This window comes from Haemaphysalis longicornis, unplaced genomic scaffold, assembly GCF_048455015.1.
Source record: "Haemaphysalis longicornis isolate Haplotype H1 unplaced genomic scaffold, Haemaphysalis longicornis Haplotype H1 scaffold_6, whole genome shotgun sequence".
In the NCBI taxonomy this organism is placed as follows: domain Eukaryota; kingdom Metazoa; phylum Arthropoda; class Arachnida; order Ixodida; family Ixodidae; genus Haemaphysalis; species Haemaphysalis longicornis.
Window position 1 is genome coordinate 12,362,382 of NW_027526407.1, and position 22,882 is coordinate 12,385,263.

Below are 22,882 nucleotides of genomic sequence, written 5' to 3' on the forward strand. Positions count from 1 at the left end.
TTACATAAATTCGATAACAAGAATATCAAATCATAAAGGAACCACAGTGATGTCAGATGCAGATTAGACATCTGTGGATATTTGAATGCTTCCAGAAGTGGTACTTGTATTGCCCTCTTTCTTCTGTAATTGGTGCATGTTTTTGCTGTGACCCCAATTGTAGCAGCTGTGTGCGAGTGTTACGCAGTTGCTACTGAAATGTACACTGCCTATTGCAGCGAGTATGTTTGGAATGTCTTACAACGAAGTTTCGGCACTGTTGTGTGTTTTTCACAATTTCAGAGAATTCAGAGCACTCTAGGGGACAGTCTGAGGTAGTACCAGGCCAGGCACTTGGCCTACCCTTCTTATCCCAAGAAGACGATGACCTGCAGAGTGAGAAGCCACGGGGCAAGTTCCAGTGCTCACAGTGCACCTATTCCAGTGATGTGAGGTGAGTTTCAATGAATGTGCACTGTTAGCTTCTACGGAGAAAAAACAGTAGGAATATTGGAATGGTAGGTGGTGATAAAATGCCATCCTTAAGGTGTTATAAAAGGTCCTGCTGCTTGGTAAGAGCCTTTTAGTATTGCCATAGTTTTGTAATAGTTTTTCTGTTCTTTTCAAATATGGTTGGAAGGAAAACTCATTGCATAATCAAGAAACTGCTGGTCCTATTGATATGGAAAGGGTGTGGTGAGGATGTGTCGTTTTGTTAAAAAAAAAAAAAGCATTTGTTAAGCATCCACAACTACTCCAGCGACTTGACCACTTGCAGATTGTTTGGAGGAAGGCTGAATGCCCTACAAGCAACCGTAGGTGCAACTGATACTTATCTTCATGCTCATGTTCTTCATTGTGTGGCCAAGAAGTTCACTCTTCTAATATTCTGAAATGTTGCGATATCTAACACACCCTGGACCCTAAAGTTATCTTGCACAGTTCCGCCACCTTTCTGTTTAATTGGAAGTTTGGTGGATTCAAAGTTTTTTGCGGTCTCCGTAGACTCTGTATGAACAGGAGTTGACTAGCAACTGCGAACTTTGAGGAACCACATTTTTCAGTCAATGCCAATTTTTCCTGTTTCTGAAATGGGCGAGTTTTAGTGTCTAGCTGCTACCAGTTTTTCAGTATATACTTATTTCTGGGACTCCTGTTGTTCTCTTGTTTATTTACTATTAATTCCTATGTTGATAGTGTGCATTCAGTAAATGATAACAGAAGGATGATTTGTAAACTATTCATAAGTAGCCATCATACCATCATGCACAATCGTATGGATGTTGTCATTATGGCTCGCGGGTAAAAAAAAATGTGTTTGCCTCATTCTGTAAGGCCTGCATAACAATTCTTGAAACAGAACTTTCATGTTGCCTAAATTTATTGGCCTTTGTTTATGTCGCACTCATTCGTTTTAGGTTTGCTCTAATTTGCCTCCCCTTAAGCTATCTTTCAGTGTAGCATGTTTCAGCTTGCAAGAGGTGGTTAGGAACTCTTCTTTCTGGAGATACCTATATATTACTCTGCTATTTTAGATTCCTGCTCTCGACGTTGTTCCCTTTCAGCATAATTATTCACAGCTTGTTCTGTCTTAGTTAAAGAAAATGTTTAGCCACCTTTCTCTCAAGCGATTACGAATCAGTTGAATGGAGGAACTTTCACTAAATTTTTGCTGCACAACGTCCGTGTTACGGTTTGATATCATCATTCTATTCATTTTATTTCATTAATATTTTCTGGCTGGGTTACTGAGCTAGAAGCTGCAGTAGCAGTAACTTAAAGGAGCCATGAAGAGAAAATACAGCTTCATTTAATGTGAAAGAACTACGATTCAGTATCTCACTCAGCTCCATTACAGGTATAAAAGATGGTTTTTAACGCAAAAAAAAGCAAGAAGTATTTAAAAACTTTAAAATTTTGCGCCACAGTGACGTGTTATGAGCAAGAATGACGTCATATGGGCCAACAATAAAACAAAATTTTCAGTGCGTTAACTGCACGCTAGCATTCAAGTGATGCGGTCAAATGGAACTAAAGGCCCCATTACAGGCGTCCAGTCATGTGTCGTCGCGACAGGTCATTTAGGCAGCCGCCAATCGCACAAACAAGGTTCCGTGACGTCATTGAAAAGTTGCGAGAAATTGGCTAGGGGGTCGCAACTGCTTCACACGTTTTCTTCAATATCTCCGTTATTTGTTCGAAGATTGCGATGATCTTGGTATCATTGTTATCAGGACTAAGCAGTCTTTCTAATAAACCCAACTTGTATTTTGTCTTCATGGCTCCTTTAATGAGGCTTAGTAAACCGTTAAAGGACAACAGTGTCAACAAGTCAATATGACCGTTTTATGTTCTAACACCTCAATTAGCAGAAGTCGTCATTCTTGACATCTGATTGTGGCCGCTTTGATGTCTGTGCAGACACAGTGCTGGGAGCAGTTGGTTCTAATCTTTCATTCCTTTTGTTCCATTCAACTTACGCTTGGCAAGATATCATGTTGTCAGGCATGAGAGGACACATACCGGTGAAAGGCCTTTTGTCTGCAACGTCTGCCAAAAGGGCTTCTCAGTGGAAGGCAACCTGCGGAGACACCAGCAGGCAGTGCACGCAGAAGAGAGGCCGCACGAGTGTGAGGACTGCGCCCAACGCTTCGTTGAGGCTTCGCAGCTGGCTAGCCACCGGAGACTCGAGCACACGCAAGGCGGTGCCTCGTTAACATGTCTGCAATGTGGAAAGGGCTTCGCTCGCAACGAACACCTCGCCAGACACATGCTCACCCACACAGGGGAGAGGCCGTACACCTGCACCACCTGTGGGTTGAGGTTTGCGCGACTTGGCAACATGAAGAAGCATCAGATGGTGGTGCATGACAGGTAGTACCCACATCACTGCCCGCACTGTGGCAAGGGGCTTGAGAGTATGCGCAACCTGAGGGAGCACATGCGCAGACTGCACCAGGAGGAAAGTGAGAGTGCTGTGGGAGGGAGCTACATGTAATCGTGGCAATGGGATGTGTGCATCCCAGGCGAAAAAAACAGTTGGAGGACCATTTGGACCTGCCGAAAACACAAATGGTTCAAATGGAACCATTTGAAAATGCAAATGGTTCCATCTGGCCCAATTGTGTTTTCGACAGGACCAATTGGAGGTCCATTTGGAGGTCCAATTGGGCCTCTAATTGTTTTTTTCGCCTGGGATTAAAAATACCATTTAACACAGTTTATGTTAGCGCAGGCTTGTGTTCTTTGTTAAAAGCTTTGCTTTGTCTATGCTTGTGCTCACATCCGAGCATTTGCAGTGCCATAAGGGAACCCAGCAGACTGCTGTTAGAGTGCATTGTATATTCCAATCTCATTTATCTGTTGTCACCTTCCCACTTTTTATGCATGCATTGAAATTCATCTTTTGGTTCACTTTAGAATTGTCCCTGACTGGCTTGAAATTTGTAAATGTTTTTTGTCTAAATTTCTTTCAAATAAATCCTGTAACCCATGACCGATAGCCAGTTTTACTTGTGCATATACCTTTGTTATGAATTTTTTTATCACTCTTGCTTGCCCATGCGGAAATTGTCACACATATTTTAACATTTGCCAAAATTCATGAAAATGTCTTTTGTTTTCCAGTAATAAATTTATTTTAATTTCGTATAGAATTTTTACTTACAGCCATTAAGGTCTATATTGTCTGTGAAGTTTTTTATGTGGCAGGTGATTCTTGACATTACATGACAATGGTACTTGGGGTTTCTCAACTTCCAAAACATTCCAAATAAGTTATGGGATTTGAAGTGGTAGGAGCCATAATGGTAATTGGCCCTCATATGTGCCGACACCTGTTTTGGGTGACAGTTTTGGAGAGAGTTAAATTTTGAAGAAGTGCTTGGATTGTTATTCGAGTTGGAAGTAACTTCTGGAATTGTTTTGATGCCTTGAGTAGCCAGGTATGTGCAAAATATTATCGTATACATGAAAACTACACAAAGCTTCTGAAGGAATAAAGTTTATTGGAGAGACTTTGCACTTTACAGTGAACCTAAAGAAGACACAAACGTCAAATAAGCAGTCGGCAAAGTGACATGCACAAACGAGCATCAGAGAATCTATTGGTAGGGCATTTTTCCTAGAAATCTTCCAACCATTGAATTAGATGGGTGACACTTTCAATCAAAGCAGAAGGACAGTCTAGGCTAGTGACGACAGTGAAACACTATCAAACAAGGTTGCCCAGTGTGGCACAAGACAAAAAGAATAACTGCTCCGCTCAACAGGGATACGTGAGCCAGATGCATTGGAGCACTAGTAACAAAACAATTAAGATAAGTTCGTAGCATTACCGACCCTCTATGAATGCATTGACGCGATGCTAAACTAAAGTGGATGTTCAAACAACAGAAAGTCTGTCATTTGGCCTCGTAAGGCTTCAGGCGAACCACGTGGACGACGTCGGACAGCGTGTGTCGTCTTGATGTCTCATAGGCACCATCTCCTTTTAGACAAGTTTCCTAACGTGTCGCTGAACTCTGTGTGGTTCTAAATATTGACGCTTCTTGCTGAGGCTGCTTGGTTACATTTGGGCCTAACCCACAGAAGATTTCCTGGATTATACCTGGCATCGTGGCATTGAAGGTTGTAGCGTCCAGCATACACGAGCTGTTGGTCCATTGTACAAATTCGAGCAAGCTGGTGGGCTTCATTCGCACGTTGCAAGTGCCCTTGAACGTCGTCGTTGAGGTTGTCATCTTCTATATGCAGCAGCAAGGCATCGAGTATCGTGGTTGGTTGTCTCCCATAGACAAGTTCAAACGGTGTTATCGGCATAGTTTCCTGGATAGCTTTGTTGTACCCAAACAAGACAAAGGAGGACTTTGCCCAATGTTTTATGTTCAACGTCGATGTACAAAGACAGCATACCCAAAGATAGATGTACAAAGGCAGGATATCATTTTGTTCAGGCATTCAGTTATACCGTTCACTTCGGGTGGTATGCTGTAGTTGGTGATCTGCGTTGGTGTAGCGTAAGACGCCTTGCATGAGCTTCACAGCGAAGGCCATTCCGCAGTCTGATTTGGCTTCAAGGGCTCCATGTTGCAGCGCAGCTTAGATGAAAAATTTCTGAGTTATGCAGTTCTCTTGGGAACAGTGGTGGCTCCTCCATAGCTTTTCATGTACTTTGGCCACGACAATTCCGCTGTACTTGTCCCGTGATGTAGGAAATGGGCCTAGACAGTACATTTCATTCTGTTGGAAGAGCCTTGATGGTGTGGCGTTGGGACAAAGAAGTCTGGCTGGTCTTGGCCCTAACGTTCTTTTTGCTGCTGGTAATCATGGAACTCTGGACGTAGTGACTGATGTCGGATGTTAGGCGGGGCCAATAGCATTTCGCTTTGATTTTTTCAAGTCTGCGTGCTGTGCCGAGATGCTTCGAAGGCTGGTCGTACTGGCATGCTTCCAAATTTTTTTACGTTACTTCATGGGAATGATGAGAAGATAGTTTGTTCTCATTTCGAGGTCAAAAATTTTTTAGGAGAACGAAGTTTTTCAGGCTAAGTGTGGCAGGTTTCGTCGGAAGGCCTACGGCACGTCGACGTTGCATCCTTTGAGATAATGGAGGAGGAGGAATCAACTTTTACTGAGCCCAAGAAATCGGTGGTGCGCGCTGGCACCAGACGGGGTGGTTCCCTAGTTACGGGACCCATATGTTCCCAGCAGCTCCTGGCCCCTGTCTGTCTGTGCGAGCTGAGTCGGCAGGGCGGGGCTGGTCAACAAGGTCTCCCATCGCTCAAGGGGTTGGGGATTGGGGGTGTTGTGGGGAAGGGAAGGAGGGGGGGTCTTGAGTTCTGTACACTCTGCCAAGATGTGCGGCAGGGTGCCCCTCTCTCTTTTGCAAAACGGACAGAGCGTATCGTGTTCCGCAGGGTACATGCGGTTCATCAGTACGGGATGCGCAAGCGATCCCGCCTGCGCTCGACGCAGGATCGTCTGTTGCTGCCTAGTCAGTTTGGAGTGCGGTTCCGGCAGTCTGCACCTCTCCTCTCGGTACATCCGGGTAATGTCCCGAAAGCTGGTAACCGGGTGCGGTAGCTCTTCCGGCTCGTTCTCGGCCCGGATTGACATTTCTCGGGCATGGTAGTCGGCGATGGTGTTGCCTGCTACCCGCGAGTGAGCCGGGACCCACACGAGCTCTATGGCTCTTCCCGGTGGCTTGCACTTGGATAGAATGGCTCGGGCCGCGGAAGAGATTACCCCCCTGCGGAAGCTTCCGTACGCTGTCATTGAGTCGGTGACCACGGTGTCCACGCATGGCTGTGCGAGTGCCAGGGCCACAGCCACTTCCTCGGCAACTGCGGGGTCTGTTGTCTTCAGGGACGCGCTGACGATCAGCCGGTCTCTGGACGTAACTACCACCGCTGCACGGTCACTGTGTTTTCGGAGCGAGGCGTCCGCGTAGAGGACCCTGGGGTTCTCTTGCAGCTTCCGGGCCATTGCTTTTGCCCGCGCGGTGCGCCTCTCGTCGTCCTTGCCCGGCGTCATGTTCCGGGGAAGGGGTTTGGTCAGAATGCTCATCTTCCAGTCTTCCGGAAGGGCTGCCTTGATGGGTACTGGCTCGATCTGCCAACCTATCTTGCGTAGGACGGCTCGTCCGTGCTCCGTGTGACTGAGCCGGATTCTCTGACTCGAAAGGTGGGCTTCGATGAGCTCCTCCACCGTGTTGTGGGCGCCCATGTATCATGATGTGGAACTCGCAGTCAACATTCTGCTGGGTGGTTAAGACACTCCCGCACATTCTGAAGTCTTGTTTAAATCCATTCTGCAGTTCCCCAATGATTTCATTTCCTTCCATCCACGCTTGAATTTCTGATTTTATTGCCTGCAATACTAATCCATAGGGACAGGGAAGCTGGACAGGTGGCGCCATCATGCGGTGCTCCCCTTGTCAGTGGAATGAGCCGGTGCGTTGGACTACGCAGCCTCCCATTGTTTTTGCCGTGTTTTCTTCGGTGCTTTGAATGTTTTGGTGGTGCGGTGAGCGGATATGTGCGATGAAATAAAGTCTAGACGGATGTGTAGGGTTCTTGGATGCAGTAACAGCTACGTAAACTTGTCGGACGCTTCTAAAGTTGGGTATGGGCTGCAATGACATGAGCGCTTTTTGCAGTGATCTATGCTTGGCCCCACCTGATCTGAGTACAAATAAAACTACTATTATTAGTATTCATTTCTTCTTAAATGCACTAATGGCTATGTAAACTTATTGGATGCTTCTAAGGTCGGGAATGGGCCTCATCGACATTAGGACTTTTTGCAGCGCTCTGTGCCTGGCTCTGTGCTGAATAGAAATAAAACTATTATTATTAGTGTTCATTTCTTCATTGGTTTCAATGACTACAGTTTCCACGCCAACCTCAATGGTGGGATATCTCCATACGTGTGCTTTGGAGAGAAAGGCAATTATGTACGAGATCGATTACCATGTGGCCGTGGAAACGTCATGGTAGTTTACACGTACCCGAGAGCTTTGTGCCTCCAGTGTTCTTGAGTGACAGCGTGAGAGCCTGAGAGCTGAAGTGAAACTCCCACCTTTGCAGTGGTCACTTCATCAACAGGCAAAGTCATTCAACCATCCAACAGCCCAGGCTACAAACCATCCCCCCTCCCCTTCCTAATTTACCACCTGCGTGGAATAAAGACTGGCACCAATAGTTCAAATATGTGGCAATGTTAACTTCAGCCTGTATTTTTTATTGCGTAAGTATTCTTGGCCGAGTACCTAAAAAAATCGTGTAATGCCTTGTGAAGAAACCGAAAACTCGGGACTAGTTGCCTCAAATAGGGGTGCATCAGCCCTAATCCTACATCACAGATGCATTTCCGACACGCTGGAAGCAGTTATGATTTGGAGAGATGTGCATGGAAGTGCAAAATTAAACAGCAAAATCATCCATCCTTCCGTCTAACGATGACGATGGTTGAATGCGAAGCAGTCTTCGTGCAAAATAGAATGGGAAAAGGTCAAAGTCAAAGATGCTACGATCAAAAGACCAAACTGCGTGCTGGCCAAATTCAAAGCTCAACTAGTCAAAGTTTAAATCCAGAAGGCAACGAAAAAAACCCGCACGAGAAAGCTTTGCGATAAACCATCATTGTCGTTAGACAGAGGAGTGCATGATTTTTCAAGTGTAGGTGGCAGCTTGTAAACTCGACTGCAGCATTCATCTGTGAAACAGAGGGCGTTTTTGGCACCTCTTGTCTTTTCTCCCTCAGCCATGCAGGTATTGCTTTCTGAAAAACCATTAACCAACCAGCTGACAACCATTGCAAGTCTTTAACGCAATGCTTTTTTACAACAACCAGTAATCTTCTACTATCATGTGGTATTTATTCTCTAAACGATACCTGATGGCTTTAGTAAACGTATTTTTGTGAAATTAAACACGTTTATACCGCAGTTAATGAACTTACGGAGCGTCGTCTATCGTAATTTTTGTTTTGGGGTAAATCTTAGAAGGGACAACCCCAACTTCGTCTTTCGCTTGTGCACGATGCCGTTTCATCATCAACTGCCAAAGGCCAGCGCCGACGAAATCCTGAATTGGCTGCGCATACCGGCTTTGTAGGAGCAATATATTCCTCAATAAGCCAAACTGCATGTAGGCATGAAAAATTTGCACGAATGAACGGACTTCCACTTCCAGCTTGGCGCACTGAGCATAGTCTGCTATTCGTAATTACTCATTATGGCCTTAAATCACACGCATACGGCATGCCTCGTAAAGGCTGCCCCTACTTTCAGGATTTGCCGATCTGATAAAAGTCGTTGGGGTTATCTACACTTTGGAAAACGCGCCAGCACAGCAGCAGAGCAACAGAAACCCATGCAAAACTACGCTGTTCTGACCACCACCGGCATTCCACTGATGAGCGGTTCGCCACGGGCGGCGCTGTTGGCTGTAGCGATGGTGGTGCCATACAACGGCCGTGAGTCGTCTCTATGAAACGGTACTGGCTTTGTTTTCTGTGCGTTAATATATTAAATTCACTCTATACTAAATTCACCCAATCCTCCGGTATTTGCTTGGTTTTGTATCATTTTATCTTGTGCCCTTATAAGCGATTTTTGGTTCACGAAGGTTTATCAGCTGCATTGGCATCCTGTCAGAACTCAGTACCAACGTTTAAAGATAAGTTGCCCAGTACTGTCTAGGGGTAAACTTTTAGGAGGGTGGGGGGACAAACCTGTTTGAGGCGAAACCTGAGGCCGAAAAAGTAAGCGCATACGCTTGCAGCGCCGTCGGACGGCGCTCCCCGCGAGCCGTCGAATGGCACACTAACTGCTACTTTTTTTTCCCTTCCCCCCAAGATCATCGGAGAAACGGCGCTTCGTACGGTTGGAAGTGTTGAAAATGTGCTGGTAATAAGCCCACTGGTTTAACGCTAGTTCGAGCTCACTGTTGAAAAAGTGCTTGTAGCTTTTCGCACGCAGTTAAACGAAAGTAGGATGGAAACGCCGGTCTCGTTCAGTAGTGCAGCCGTCATTCGCAAGCATGATCGCGTCGTCGCTTGTCGGGCGCACGCCATTTGCAATGCATCCCGAAAGAAGCGAAGACGTTAACGCTACACGTCCTAGGATCACTTCGGTAAGCGTGGATTTCGCAGTCAAGACCACGCCAGCAGTCGCCCTAGATTTGCGAGGAGACGCTGTCAGCGCGGTGAACGTCGGATAAAGACGGGACGGGCGGAGACTTGACGCCGAAGCATGCCGGCAGAAGAAGTCGACACTGCAGAAAGGAGCTCGACGACTACTACCTCGGCGTGTTGTGAGTGTCATGCAAAGCTTTGTTCAGAGAAGCGAAATCCTCACTATCGACAAACTAATGCGCCACTCAGAAGGCGGCAGCGAACGGGTCATCCGTATCCGCGGCAACCATGCAGAGGATGTTCAAGAAGCGGGGATTTCGATGCAAAAAGCGGTCTCGGAATTCACTGCTCGTTGAAGCGACGCTCATCGCGCAGTCTCTACGGTGCGCCATATCGCTGAGTTGGTACGCCGAGGTAGGGAGATGTTTTTACACTGACGAAACGTAGGTGAACACGCGCTAGCCGCGCGAGTATCTTTGACGAGAGCTTGACGAGAGCGTAGCTCTTCTGCTCCAGGAGCGTCTGTCCGGACTCTCGGCGGGCCCCTAAACCCCAGGGGCGTACACAGCGAGGTTGTTTGGACTCGCTGTGCCAATGAAAATTTGTTGAAGGTGCAGTAAAGCTGTTTGCCGATAGAGAGGTCCGTCACGAAGAGTTGAATGACGAGCAGTGCGCAAAATCGATCCGGTGGGAAATTGTTACCTCTACCTCTTCTGCCACCTGGAAGTGTCATAGTTAATGGCCAGTGCACCTTATCGCCGCGCGTGCAGCAGAACGCGGCGCCGCGCATTAACAGCAGCAAAAAGGAGATGCAGTTTCCGCGAGGCGACGTTGTTGGTTGTGGCGAGGAGGCTACGAAGCTTGTGGAAAGTGCCAACATGGGTGCAGGCAGAGTGTACTGCGCCACTGCAGCAGGCCACCACCTCGTTGTAAGTACATGGGTGCAGCCACAAATTCATTCCAAACTGCCGCCGTATGCCTGGCTGCTGAATTCAACACGGCACGACTCCAAACGTTTTGTGACCTGGGCCAAAACCAGTCAACATGCAAGACGGTTTAAAAACCAGTCGACATGCAAAACGATTTAAAAGACGATGTAGCAAGTGCTGAGAAGTGAATGAACTATCTATATCCCATTCTGTACCAAGGAGACTTGACGGAGAAACTGGACTGGGTCGTTTGTGGTGATGTTGACAGCCTGAAGCTTGTATTAGTGACACTGACCTCAGTGAGGGCGAGTTGTGCTGACAGCCTCTGATGGTCAAGGCGGCCTTGAGTGCGAGCCCCTGTGCTTGTTACGTGTCTTTGGTGCATTTTTACGTTACTTTTTTAGGGTGCCTAATTACGCCGAAAGGTATACCTGTGCAGTGATGCAGTCTGGTTTTTTGAGAGACTCTGCATTGAGTTGGACAACTGTGTCTTTTATTTCGTTTTGTTTTTGTTTTGTTTGTGTCTTGGTGATAGCTGAACGTGCTTGTTTACAAGGCCGGAGTTGCTTACAGAACGTTGTTGAACACGACGTTTGGTGCGAGCCCATCTTGGCGGGGTGTGCACCTCTCCGGCCATCGTTTATCTTTTCAGAGTTGATTCCATTACTCCCAGGTGTAAAGTTCATGACGCGAGCCTGTCGATTTTACGTGCTGTTTTAAAAGCGTGCCTAATGCCGGAAACTGTAGCTGACTGATGCGGCGTTTTATTCTGAAGGGCTCTGAAGAAATTACGTTTAACAGGATGGCAAGTTGGGCAAGTTGGTGCTGATTCATCTTGAAAACAGGCGCGGAAAGTCGTAGACTAAGAAGAGAAATACATTTTAAAAAAAAGCGCGTCGTCCTGTGTATTTCTCTTCTTAGTCTACGTCTTTCCGCGCCTGTTTTCGAGATGGCTCTGAAGAACTACGTTTGACAACTGTCTCTTTAAACCATTTTTTTTTGTGAATTGCTGATAATAGCTGAACGATATTGCTTTATAAGTTAAGCAGGGGGGTGATTGGAGCTTTGTATTCAATATTTTGTGGTGTGTGTCTATGGATTTTATGGGCCCCTGAAAGTTTCAGGGGAGCAGTTACTTTAGGTAATCTTCTTGCCAAAATGACAATCATTAATGATGGCCCTGCTATGGTAGAATGGTGTTTTGAATTAAGCTGACGCTTTGTGTGTAAAAGCAATGCGAAAGGGACTGTTCAAAGCGTTGGCCTAATCGGCGTCACAGAATGGTTCCTTATCAGGGCCAAAGAAATCCGTAAAAAGTGTTTTTTGTAATCGCAAACGGCTTTGGAGTTGTTTTTTTCATGCCTGGTAATGGTAGAAAAAAAGTCTGTTTTTTTTTGTCATGCGTTGCGAATGGAGGGCACTTTTGCTACGTTAGAGTTTTCTTTCCATATTCATGGATGGTTTTCTAGTTATATATGGGCATTGTATGGACTGATTAATTTTTAATTGTGTATGTGAAATAGGAGGCAGATGTCTTGTTTTTTAAACCTCCTTATTTAGTGCATGTGCATCTGTTAATCGATTTTGTTTGATGACAAATTCCATTTGCTTTCTATAGAATGGCTGTGCAATCTTTTTTTTGTCAGTGTAAAATAATCTGGGCTTTGTGTTTATTTTTTCATAATTGGGATATTTCCTTCTGGTAGTGAATAGATTGTAGGCTACTTAAATCTGACATGAAAATAACAAACTTTAAGCTCAATGATGCCTCTTTTTTGGCAAAGTTAATTATTTGTTTTAGTTCAGTTTTCGAAACAAGCCAACTTCTACATTCACCAGTTTTAAGACGAATTTAGCCTGACTAAAGCCATACCAATTATTAGCGAGGATCTGTGTTGTGTCGTATCTGTCAAGGCTGTGATTAAGGGACTCGCAACACTTTTTTTTTTTTGGGGGGTACTTTTAGGGCCTCAGTTCGTTTTGGCGCCATGCAGAGATAGTCACTAAAAGAATGATTAAGATTGGTTGCAGAAATTTTAAAAGGTACTCAAGTTTTTGATTTAAAACTACGAACAAATGCATCGCTGCTATTCTCAAAAATAAAAGCTCTGCAGCTCTTTTTTTACTCACCGTGATGACGTGATATGGAGGGATGAGCGAGAACAGCAAAAATAGTGACCCATTTTATCCTTGCCTTGAAATGCCCTTTCGGGTCTTCTTATTGGGATTGTTGCCATGGTAACGCTACCTTGATTCATGAGTGCATGACTAACATATAAAGGGTGTCTCTGGCAAAGATTATGACCTCAAACTTTCACAGTGGTGCACCCTGACGCACTGTAGGCAGATAATGATCTGGCAGCACGTTCTCGATGTGAGGCCCTAATGTTTGTCATTCGTCTGTAAATTTTTTGTAATTGTCGTGCTTATACTTGCGTTAAAAAAAGGATATGACACTACATGATGATTGTTGAGACACTGAGATATGCTGTGATATTGTAGGGGTGTCTCAGTGGCTGAGGTGGGCTGCTGGCAATGAGGCATTGGTTCAATCCTGGCCACTGTGGCTGTTTTTCTGATGGAGGCGAAAAATGAGAACACCCATGTGTTGAGATTTCAGCTCTCATTAAAAATCCCTTTGTTGGGTAAAATAATTCAAAGTACCCCATAGTGGCACGCTTCACAGCCCAGGTGCAGTGTGTTAAACCCCCCAAATATAAAATTTGTCATATCCAGAGGCCTCATGTTTGATGTAGCCAGTGCCACATTTACTTGTATTCGACGTGAAAACAGACTAACTTACTTGTTTCTTCAACGATCTGGAGTATTCTTTTTATGTCTGCATCTACATGGCATGAATAAGAGACGTTTTGAAACGTGTTAATATTATGGGGTTTCACTAAAGTAAGCGTTCAAATATCGTTGTTAGGAGAGTATAAGTATAAACCACGATCTTTCATCTTTGGGATGTTATGCCTAGTCTAGTTCAGTGATATGCAGTTTGTAGTGATTGTTTCAAATGTCCGTTACAGTGCAGCCATGGCACTGGTTTGCATTTTTCACAATTTCAGAAAATGCAGGAGACCCCAGTGAACAGCCTGAAACATTCCCGTCCCATGTGCTTGGTGTAGCTGTCTTATCCCAAGAGGACCATGACCAGTCCTTTGAGAACCCACCGGGCAAGTTTCAGTGCTCGCAGTGCACCTATTCCAGTGATACGAAGTGAGTTACCATATTTTTTTCCGTGGTACCATTTTGAACAACTCTCCTTGTGGGGTTAGTGAGTTTTTTTTATATCATCACCAGTCCATGTACGCCCACTGCAGGGCAAAAACCTCTTATTAATCTCCAATTATCCCACTCCTGTGCTAACTGCGACCAATTTATCCCCACAAACTTCTTGATCTCATCTGCCCATCTAACTTTTTGCTGCCCTCTGCCACACTTGCCTTCTCTAGGGATATTCCCTCTGTACCCTTAATTTTTTTTATAAGCAACATGTTAAATTCATTGAGGTACATCACCATGATTAATTACAAATGGGGAGGAGAAGGGCAGTCGGCTCCTCAATGTCAAGCTATCTCTGTTACTAAGTATCCTAGCCAATTATACGGTTGACTTGAGTTTTTTCCGAACCTTTGAAGTGAACTTGTGTGCACTCATCATTTCTTTGGCTTGGGGTCTCTCTGACGTGCGAGCTGTGTAGTTTGAGAGGAACTCACCTGATTTACATTTCTATGGGACTTGATAATTTATGACCCACAAGGCTGAAAAAGCATCATGTACTAATACGAAGAGTTGTACAACTCGGTGGAAATAAAAATACTCAAGAAATGCATTTTAGTTTATCTAGTTTTCATAAGATGGAGCTAGCGGTGTACCATGCGAGAGTTTTATTTTTTATTTCAATGCAGAAGTTCTAAAATAAGCAATCTAGGCCATTGTGCACATTTCTGAGTATTTGTAAAACTTTTCGTACTGGAGTGTGATGGCTTTTAAGCCTGTGGCTCATGAAGTAAGTCGCATAGGAATGTTAACAGGTGAGTCCTTAAGGAAACATGGATTTCTTTTGTGTGCCTCGGTTAAGGGATTTCCTCAATCACGACTTTCCCATTCGTGGCAGCCTGCTCGACCTCGTCGTTTTTCACAATAAACGAAGAGCATTCGTTGTGTTTGCAAGCGCGCCTCCGGTTTGAGTATCGATAATGATATGCTTACATATTAGTACTACATCATTTTATCTAGTCACTCTTGTGATGCGACTGCTAGCGAAAGAACGCCTCATTCATCAAGTGCCTGTGGCTAGCTTACGTATCGTTTTCACATATTGAGCGTCTTCGCAGATATACCGTATCTACTCACGTAATGAACCCACTTTTTTGTAGAAAATTTGGCATGAATTTGGTGGGAGGTTTGTTCATTATGCATGAAAAATTGCCAAATTTGTAAAAGTTGAAATTTCATACAATAAAATTGCTAAGACAAGCGCTACTAGAGCCTAACCATTTTCGTAAAAGCACATAGGTAATTATGTAATCAAATTTATTTTTTATTCCCGACATGCTAGTCATATCGAGCTGATCTCACTGAAGTCGCTTGCAGCTTCACATTTGTTGTCGGCCCAGAGCGCACTGTCTTCCGTGCCGTTAAGGCACTCCAAAATATCTTTCCAGACATTGGGACACTTCCCCTCTTAGGGCCCACGAAACACACAGCAATCCCTGCTCACCGGCCAAAAACCTCTCATTTTCACTTTTAGCATACATGCACTAGGTCAACACTAAAGTGCCGCCCAGCTGCACAGTTTCGATCTGCATCAACACATGCGCCACTACCTTCAGTTTAAAACCGGCTGTGTAGCTCATGTACTGGCCCATGGTATGGCGCGCACCAGGCGCACAAAAAAAGGTACAACACAGCGGAACAACAAAACCACGGAGCGTAATGGCGACGTCGCGGAACAGCAAGAGCAGAGGAGTGCGTAGTACGTTTAGTGCTTTGTTCGCCCACAGCCAAAACCAGCCGGAAGAGCAAACAGCAGGGAAAGAGTGCGGAGTACGTTTAGTGCTTTGTTCGCATGCCACCAAAACCAGCCGGAACAGCAAACAGCAGGAAAAGAGTGTGGAATACGTATTGTTCTTTTTTTTTGTTCGCACGCTGCACCGTTTCTATGGTGCAAGTTTTGTTCTGCGTTCAGCAGGTGGCGCTCAGCAAGTGCGCAATGTTTAATTTGTGAGTCGCAGCATTCGCGCTCACATATCCGGCTACTGTTGAAATTTCTTTTTGTTGGAATACGTTTTTAGAATTTCCGCATGTACTGAAGGGTGACATCAAGTTACTGCGTTCGTCTACGGCATCAGCAGCTATGCTGATGTAAAACATATTTCTGCTGCATTTTTATTCAATGTGACAAAAAAGTGAATTCTCAAGAAGAAAAGTGGGGGGAGGGTTCGTTACGCGTGGGGGTTCATTACGCAAGTAAATACGGTAGCATTTTTTTATAGTTTGTGTTGGGGGCGATAGGGAGATTTTCATTCGGACGTGCTGTGAATCTGAAGTTTTCCAGGCTAGTGACTTGTCTTATGGTGCGCAGGTGCAAACTTTCAGGGAAACGTTCATATCAGTTGTGTGTGAATGGTCGGGAGGTAGAAAACTTGTAAGATTTGCCGTACTCTGCTGTGTGTCGTTGCAATGGGTGTCTTTTTATGGTAATGTTATAAGTTCTTTTATTCTGGATGGCATCCAGATGCTTTTCACAAACTTACACGCTCCTGCAGTCAAAGCTAAGTTAAAACCGCAAGCTTCCAACAGTAATACAGCCCCCTCTTCCACTTTTCCCAATGCTCGCTGCCAGTCAGAAGTGAAAAGAGCGACACCTTTTCACTTGTCCTTCTGCCCCCGTGGTACCTGCTTGTCTCATTGAACGATTGGGCCATTGTTTAGCTAATGTTGCATGCCGGCAACTGCACACGGTGCACAAGTACACACATCAAGTGCGACAGGACGGTGCAAATTTTTTTGCACTTAATTCCAACTGCGTAGCCTTGAAACCACTCTGTTGCTGTAGCAACGGTCATGCTGGCAGCCTCCTCACGACAGCCAGCAGGCACAGTAGCCCTTGGCAGTGTTTCGAGCTCTCGTAGAGTGATGAAGTTTCGTGACCAGAATATCACTGAAGGACTTGGTTGGTTGTACCATCAGTTGCTGAATGCATTAGGGATTGTAGTGAATCACTGTAGTGAATCACACCATAGTGATCACGGTGCAGTAACATTTGTGGGTCAGGGCTCAGTGCTTTTAGTCTTCAATTGACCGTATAACAACCGTAAATACAGGCACCAAAATGGTTGTGTAGAATTAGTTCGATGAGTGGCACTGCCTACTTGGACCCTGAAATTGATTGAAATGATTGAATGTGGGGTTTAACGCGCCGACGCAACGCAGGCGATGAGGCGCGCCGTAGTGGAGGGCTCCGGATTAATTTTGACCACCTGGGGATCTTTATCGTGCGCCGAAATCTCGTACACACGGGCGTTTTTGCTTTTCGCCTCCATCAGAAAAGCGGCCGCCGCGGCCGGGAATCGAACCCGCGACCTCGTGCTCAGCAGCGCAACGCCTTAGCCACTGAGCCACCGCGGCGGGTGGACCCTGAAATTGTGCAGCATATGAAGATTTCACTTTTTAATGAAATGGCAGAGTTTTAGTCTGTAGCTGCTTCCAGTTCTGCTTTATAAACACAGTCTTCAAACTCTTGTCATTCATTTGTTTAATTCAAATTTCTTAGAAGTAACGGTGGCCATTTTTTCAATTTTCTTTAGCCATTTCTGATTGATTGTGGGGTTTAACGTGCCGACGCAACGCAGGCGATGAGGCGCGCCGTAGTGGAGGGCTCCGGATTAATTTTGACCACCTGGGAATCTTTAACGTGCGCCGAAATCTCGTGCACACGGGTGTTTTTGCTTTTCGCCTCCATCAGAAAAGTGGCTGTCGCGGCCAGGAATTGAACCCGCGACTCTTTAGCCATTTTTCTGTATCTTCAAGCACTGTTGCATAAATTGCAAGCTTGGCCCTAATGCATCTACCCAATGTTATTTATTGTCAGGCTTATCTTCAGCATGATCTTGCTAGCATGCTTTGGCTTAAAAGAGGTCATTATCCACCTTTATTTTTTCATAGTTAGCAACGTTTTATTTCTCAAGTTATTTGTTTACATTGGACTATTTTGGGGGCACTTGAATTCATCTGCTCTCGAGTGTTACCGTTCAGTGTTACACATTGCACAATGTACTCAGTACAAGGAAGTGACTTAGAAGAGTGGCTTGTCTCTCTTGCATTTATCAAGCAGCCACAAAGCAGTTGACCCTGGCAACCTGATGTTAGATGATTGTCACACAACCTCCATTTTACTATGTCATTTGACCCCGGGAAGCCTTGACTTCACTCTTAGAAATTGTCCTTTTAACTGGTGTGTAACGGTGTCTTCTTGGATATTCGTGCATATGCATTGCTGGCAGAAGTTGGTTCTAACCGGCTTTCATCTTTTTTTTTCCATATTACCTACACCCGGCAAGGTTTAGTGTTGCCAGGCACGAGAAGACGCACAGTGGCGAGAGGCCCTTTGTCTGTCTGCTGTGCCATAAGAGCTTTTCACGGGAAGGCACCCTGTGGAGACACCACCGAGAGGTGCACGACAAGGAGAAGCCCCACGAGTGCGAGCTCTGTGGCCAACGCTTCAGCGAGGCATTTAAGATGGCTCGGCACAAGCGGCTCGTGCACACGCGAGATGGTCCTGTGTTCATGTGTCCGCAGTGCAAGAAAAGCTTTCCTCTTAAAGAGGCCCTCAACAGACACCTCCTGATTCACACGGGAGAGAAGCCATACGTTTGTGACACGTGCGGGTTGGGGTTCACACAGCTCAGCACCCTGAAGAGGCACAAGATGGTGGTGCATGACAGGCAGTACCCGCACCACTGCCCGCACTGTGGGAAGGGGCTTGGAAGTGTGCGCAACCTAAGAGATCACCTGCGTACACAACACCCGGGTGAGAGTGAGGGTGCTGCTGGAGAGAGCAGTAAGTGAAGTCGAAACTACAGCAGTTGGAAAGAATGCTTTCATCAAAGTTGTTTCGTCCAGGTAATATTTGTACATATTTGTCGTATTTTTAGAATATTTTTTTGTATGATGTGCAGTGAGCATTCCATGCTGTAAATTTCTGCTCGGTTACATTTCAGATGAGTCCAGAATGGTTGAATTGTCTAAATGTTTATATTGCCTGTAAACTTCTTCATTTGCATTGTGTAACTCAGAGTTTAACCAGTTTTGTACTTGAGGTTGTGCTATTTTTTAATATATACAGAAGCTTTGCCCAATATTGCATCAACTAAAGATCCATGGTCAGCCTCCAACACTGCACTGAAGATGCTTAATCCTATTCACAATCAAGGCATCAGATTGGCCACTGAGGCTTTCCTTATTAGTCCAGTAGTAAGCCTTCATGTGGAACCCAATTTCTAGTCGTTAGATCACCAATGTAGCTTCCTTGCTGCTACAGTGTAGCTTCCTTGCTGCTATTTATGCCCTGTAAGTTAACGCGCTGCCTGAACACCCGTGCAGTTTCTTAATAAGAGACATCTCAAGAACGATACTGTTTCAAGTAGACCTTCCTTCACCCAGCCATTTTCCCTGATGATCAGCTCCAGTGCTTCAAAAGTATTCATCTCATTTACTGACACTTGCAGCATGACCCCAAATGAATGCGTGTCACCCTGGGATATGAGCATTATATCATGTGACACCTTATTCAAGCAGGAAGGCAGTCTTGGCACTATTGGCAGTGAAACAGCACTTATACCTTCAAGCAAGTGAAAGCCGCTCAGTTTTTCACTGATGTATGAAAAACCAAATCAGCTGTGGTCTGTGCATCTATTGCACAGCATCTTTCAATAACAAAGACAATGCAAAGAAATGCTACCACACTTACAGCAGAAGCACATGGAGTATATCTGGCTGTGGACCACATAATCCGAAGCAAAGCACAAGTATATGATATGCATAGACTTATTCAGTGTTGTCATGGCCCTGTGAGCAGGAAAGGTCAGCAGAAACACCACATTTACTCCCCTTAAAGCTTTGTATGGAGCACACCAACTAAATCTAGAAATTATAGCGCGTTGGGTTCCTGGCCATTGTTGCATAGCTGGCAATTATTAATGGCAATTTATATTAATGATTTGGTTGAAGCAAAGATCCCAGTCTATCAGTTAAACTTTTTCTCAAAGCAATCAACTCGACGGCAGATCAAGAAGTTTTAAACAAAACATCGGTCACTTGGAAACTTGGTGTACGGAGTGGAACATGGTAATTAATGTAAAAAAAACTACTCATTTGTGTGTCATCAACAAAATCAACAAGTTTCATTTCAAATATGGTTGAAGAGTCGCAGATTAGACAAGTAGAAGAATATAAATATTTGGGTGTAACAATTACCTCAAGCGTCAACAGGACAATCCATATACGCCTCGAGATTCGCGATCGCTGCGCCGCCTGCCGCCGCTTCTCCGCGGCGTTTGCGGGATTAGCGCTGCGTGGCTGATAGGTGGTCATGCAGTGTTTTGGTTTTCTTTCGCTTCTCTTTGCCTTTCCGCGCTCTAAACAACTTGTTATGGTGACGTCTGTAAGCTAACTGCATGTTTAGGGCACTTAAAAAAAAACAGCTGCGTCTTGGTAGAGCGCTCTAACGCCAACAAGAGCTACCCGGGGAGGCGGTTCTGCGCGCTTCTTGGCCGCTCTTGCGGGCGTCTGCGATGGCAGCATCATATCACCGCTGTCACCTTCGAACACGTCAGCACAAGTGAATTCTATTTATTGTCCCCTTGTTCAGGCATATGATATTGGCACTGTAAGAGGTTGGTTCGTTTTGCAGCGCAGACAACAAATGCGGCTTTGCTTCCAATATGTACGTCGTAGAAAAATATGTTTCGGGGACGTGATAACCCAATAGCTGACAAAAACTTGTGCCTTTTATGGGAATATAAGCCACGCGAAAATGTTAAGTACAGAAAAGAAAATGTTAAGTCAGATATGTGCCCACTCATGCCTTATAGTAAGAACCAAGGTATATGTTAATGAAACCACGGGAAAATGAATGGTCTGCAAGTAAGGAATAAATAGAATAGTCGTACGGGAATGAAAAAAAAAAAACGAGTGCAACTTCTGAAATGCTAAAGACGTTTGTTTGAGCAAGGTAGTATTCACCAGACCAACTAGATGCGAAATGCACTGATATTTCGCTAGGCATGCGGGGGGGGGGGGGGGGGTTAGGAGGAGGACGCTCAACTATCGTTGTTTACAAATGCGGAGCGAAATCAACGAATGAACGTTTTAGTAATCACACACGCAAGCTGCGGGTTCACTTTTCGTTTGTTTTTCACCTTGAAAAACGGCTGATCACTCGGCGGACTCATTTTTTGAAGAATACAGGGTAGGCAGTTCACAAGCGATACGAGGTGTCGTTGGAAGAGTTGATTGATTGATTTCAGGGTTTAACGCGCCGACGCAACGGAGACTATGAGGCACGCCGTAGTGGAGGGCTCCGGATTAATTTTGGCCACCTAGAGCCTTAACGCGCGCCGAAATCTCGTACACACGGGCTCGTTGGAAGAGTGTCGTATCTGATAAGGGTCTCTGATTTCGGTTTATGCTAGATTCTGCAGTCTCCCTGTGTCATGACTCATATGACGGTGTTTCGAAGAAGAGTTTGGTCACGGACGCGGATTACTGTATAAGCCCATCTTCGCGCTTCTCGTGGAGGATAAATGTAACAGATGAATCTTTGCGAGCGCTTACCTCGGGACAAGACGACCGAGCATTAAATTTGTCGTCGTGTGCTGACTCCGGAGTGCAATTTTGCATTATCCATCGTACTTCTTTGGTACAATGTTTGTGAAATTTATGCCGCATTGGCTTGTTCATGGTACTGATCAATATCTGATATGTGATATTGGCAGGCGTAACTTGCGTGCTGTCAGGTATGAGTGCTCCGCTAGATTTTGTAAGTGTACGAAGTCGATTTACATCATAGTGTGTATGGCCGCAACATGACCATCGGAGGAAACACTGCTTACGGAGACACAGTCACTAAATTTCAGGGCAGCGGAATTGCAATCAGCTGCATGCAAATGCTGGCTTCGGGACGCCGGCCTGTGACACACGCCCGGCGCTCATATACATCTCACTAAGATCGCTTCATAAACGTTTATACTCCCGTGAACACACCACGCTTGCAAACAGAGTGCCTGCTCCACGTTATTCGGTATTTCGAACGCGGACAAACGGTAAATCGCTGTCTTGAACGAGCCCCAAAAGCAACGGCGACAGGGGGGAGCGGGCCGGGGACTCCCGCGCCTGCTTTCGAAACGGGCCGCTAGGGGGATTTCAGTGGCGCCCCTACAGGCCGCGCTCGAGGCGTATAGTAAACACATGCTCTTCTGCACGTAAAAAACTAGGGTTTCTAAAGCATCGATTAGCTAATGCCCCCAGTTCCTTAAAGTTTAAAGCATAAAAAACAATGGTAAGACCGTCTTGGAGTATGCCTCCATAGTATGGGACCCTCACACAAAGAGCAATATACAAAAGATTGAAAAAATTCAGCGCCTGGCAGTCCGTTTTACTGACAGTAGGTATGGACGTCGCGATTCTCCCTCGATGATGTTGCAGTTGGCAAATCTTGAACCTCTTGAGGACAGACGACGAGCTTCTCAACTTCACTTACTCCGTCTAATATATTTTTCTAAGCTAGAAATAAAGCCCGATAATTACATGGTAATAGATTCTTCCAGGCCTTCCCGTCACAAACACAGCTGCAGCAACAAGCCGATCTCTGCAAGAACTAATATTTACAAACACTCTTTTTTCCCGAAATCAATAACTGAGTGGAATTTATTGCCCCGAAATTCAACTCCACTTTCTATTTCAACGTAAAATGCGCCTTGCTTCCCGACTTTAGCAATACTTCTTTCATTGAGCAACATGTTGTGTGCCTAAGAGTGTGGTGCTTTGATTTTGAGTTGCATCGCAGTGTGTTTACTCTGCCCTGTGAAAACACAAAATTTGATGGTGATTGACATGTTTTTCTTACCTTTGATGTATCCCAGTAATAATTTTGTTGTAACGTTGTTGTACATTTGTTTTTGCCTTTGAACGTGCTGTACCTTTCTTGCTTGGACCTTAAATGGTGCGCAGTATATGATAAATAAAAAAATAAAGCCAACCAGGCTGCTACCAGTGCAGTTCATTGAAGTAGTATTGACATTCCTCGAGTACCTTTCCTGGATATG

The 22,882-nt window shown here is 45.2% G+C and overlaps 2 protein-coding genes across 2 annotated transcripts in view; one reads left to right on the forward strand and one right to left on the reverse strand.

Annotated features, from left to right (window-relative positions):
- The window catches only part of LOC144142243 (uncharacterized), a 70,187-nt gene extending 67,547 nt beyond the window's left edge, over nt 1-2,640 (reverse strand). The window contains exon 1 of the mRNA XM_077673606.1: nt 2,503-2,640. The gene's annotated coding sequence lies outside the window, so the exon portion shown is untranslated. The remainder of the gene's footprint in view (nt 1-2,502) is intronic.
- Nucleotides 198-22,834, forward strand: LOC144141843 (zinc finger Y-chromosomal protein-like; the record flags this gene model as incomplete). The annotated part of the gene is made up of 4 exons (XM_077673330.1): nt 198-433; nt 2,470-2,853; nt 13,560-13,769; nt 18,119-22,834. Coding segments are annotated over 4 exons (1,338 nt in total), but the record flags the coding sequence as incomplete, so codon positions are not given.
- Between the last annotated feature and the right edge of the window lie 48 nt (nt 22,835-22,882).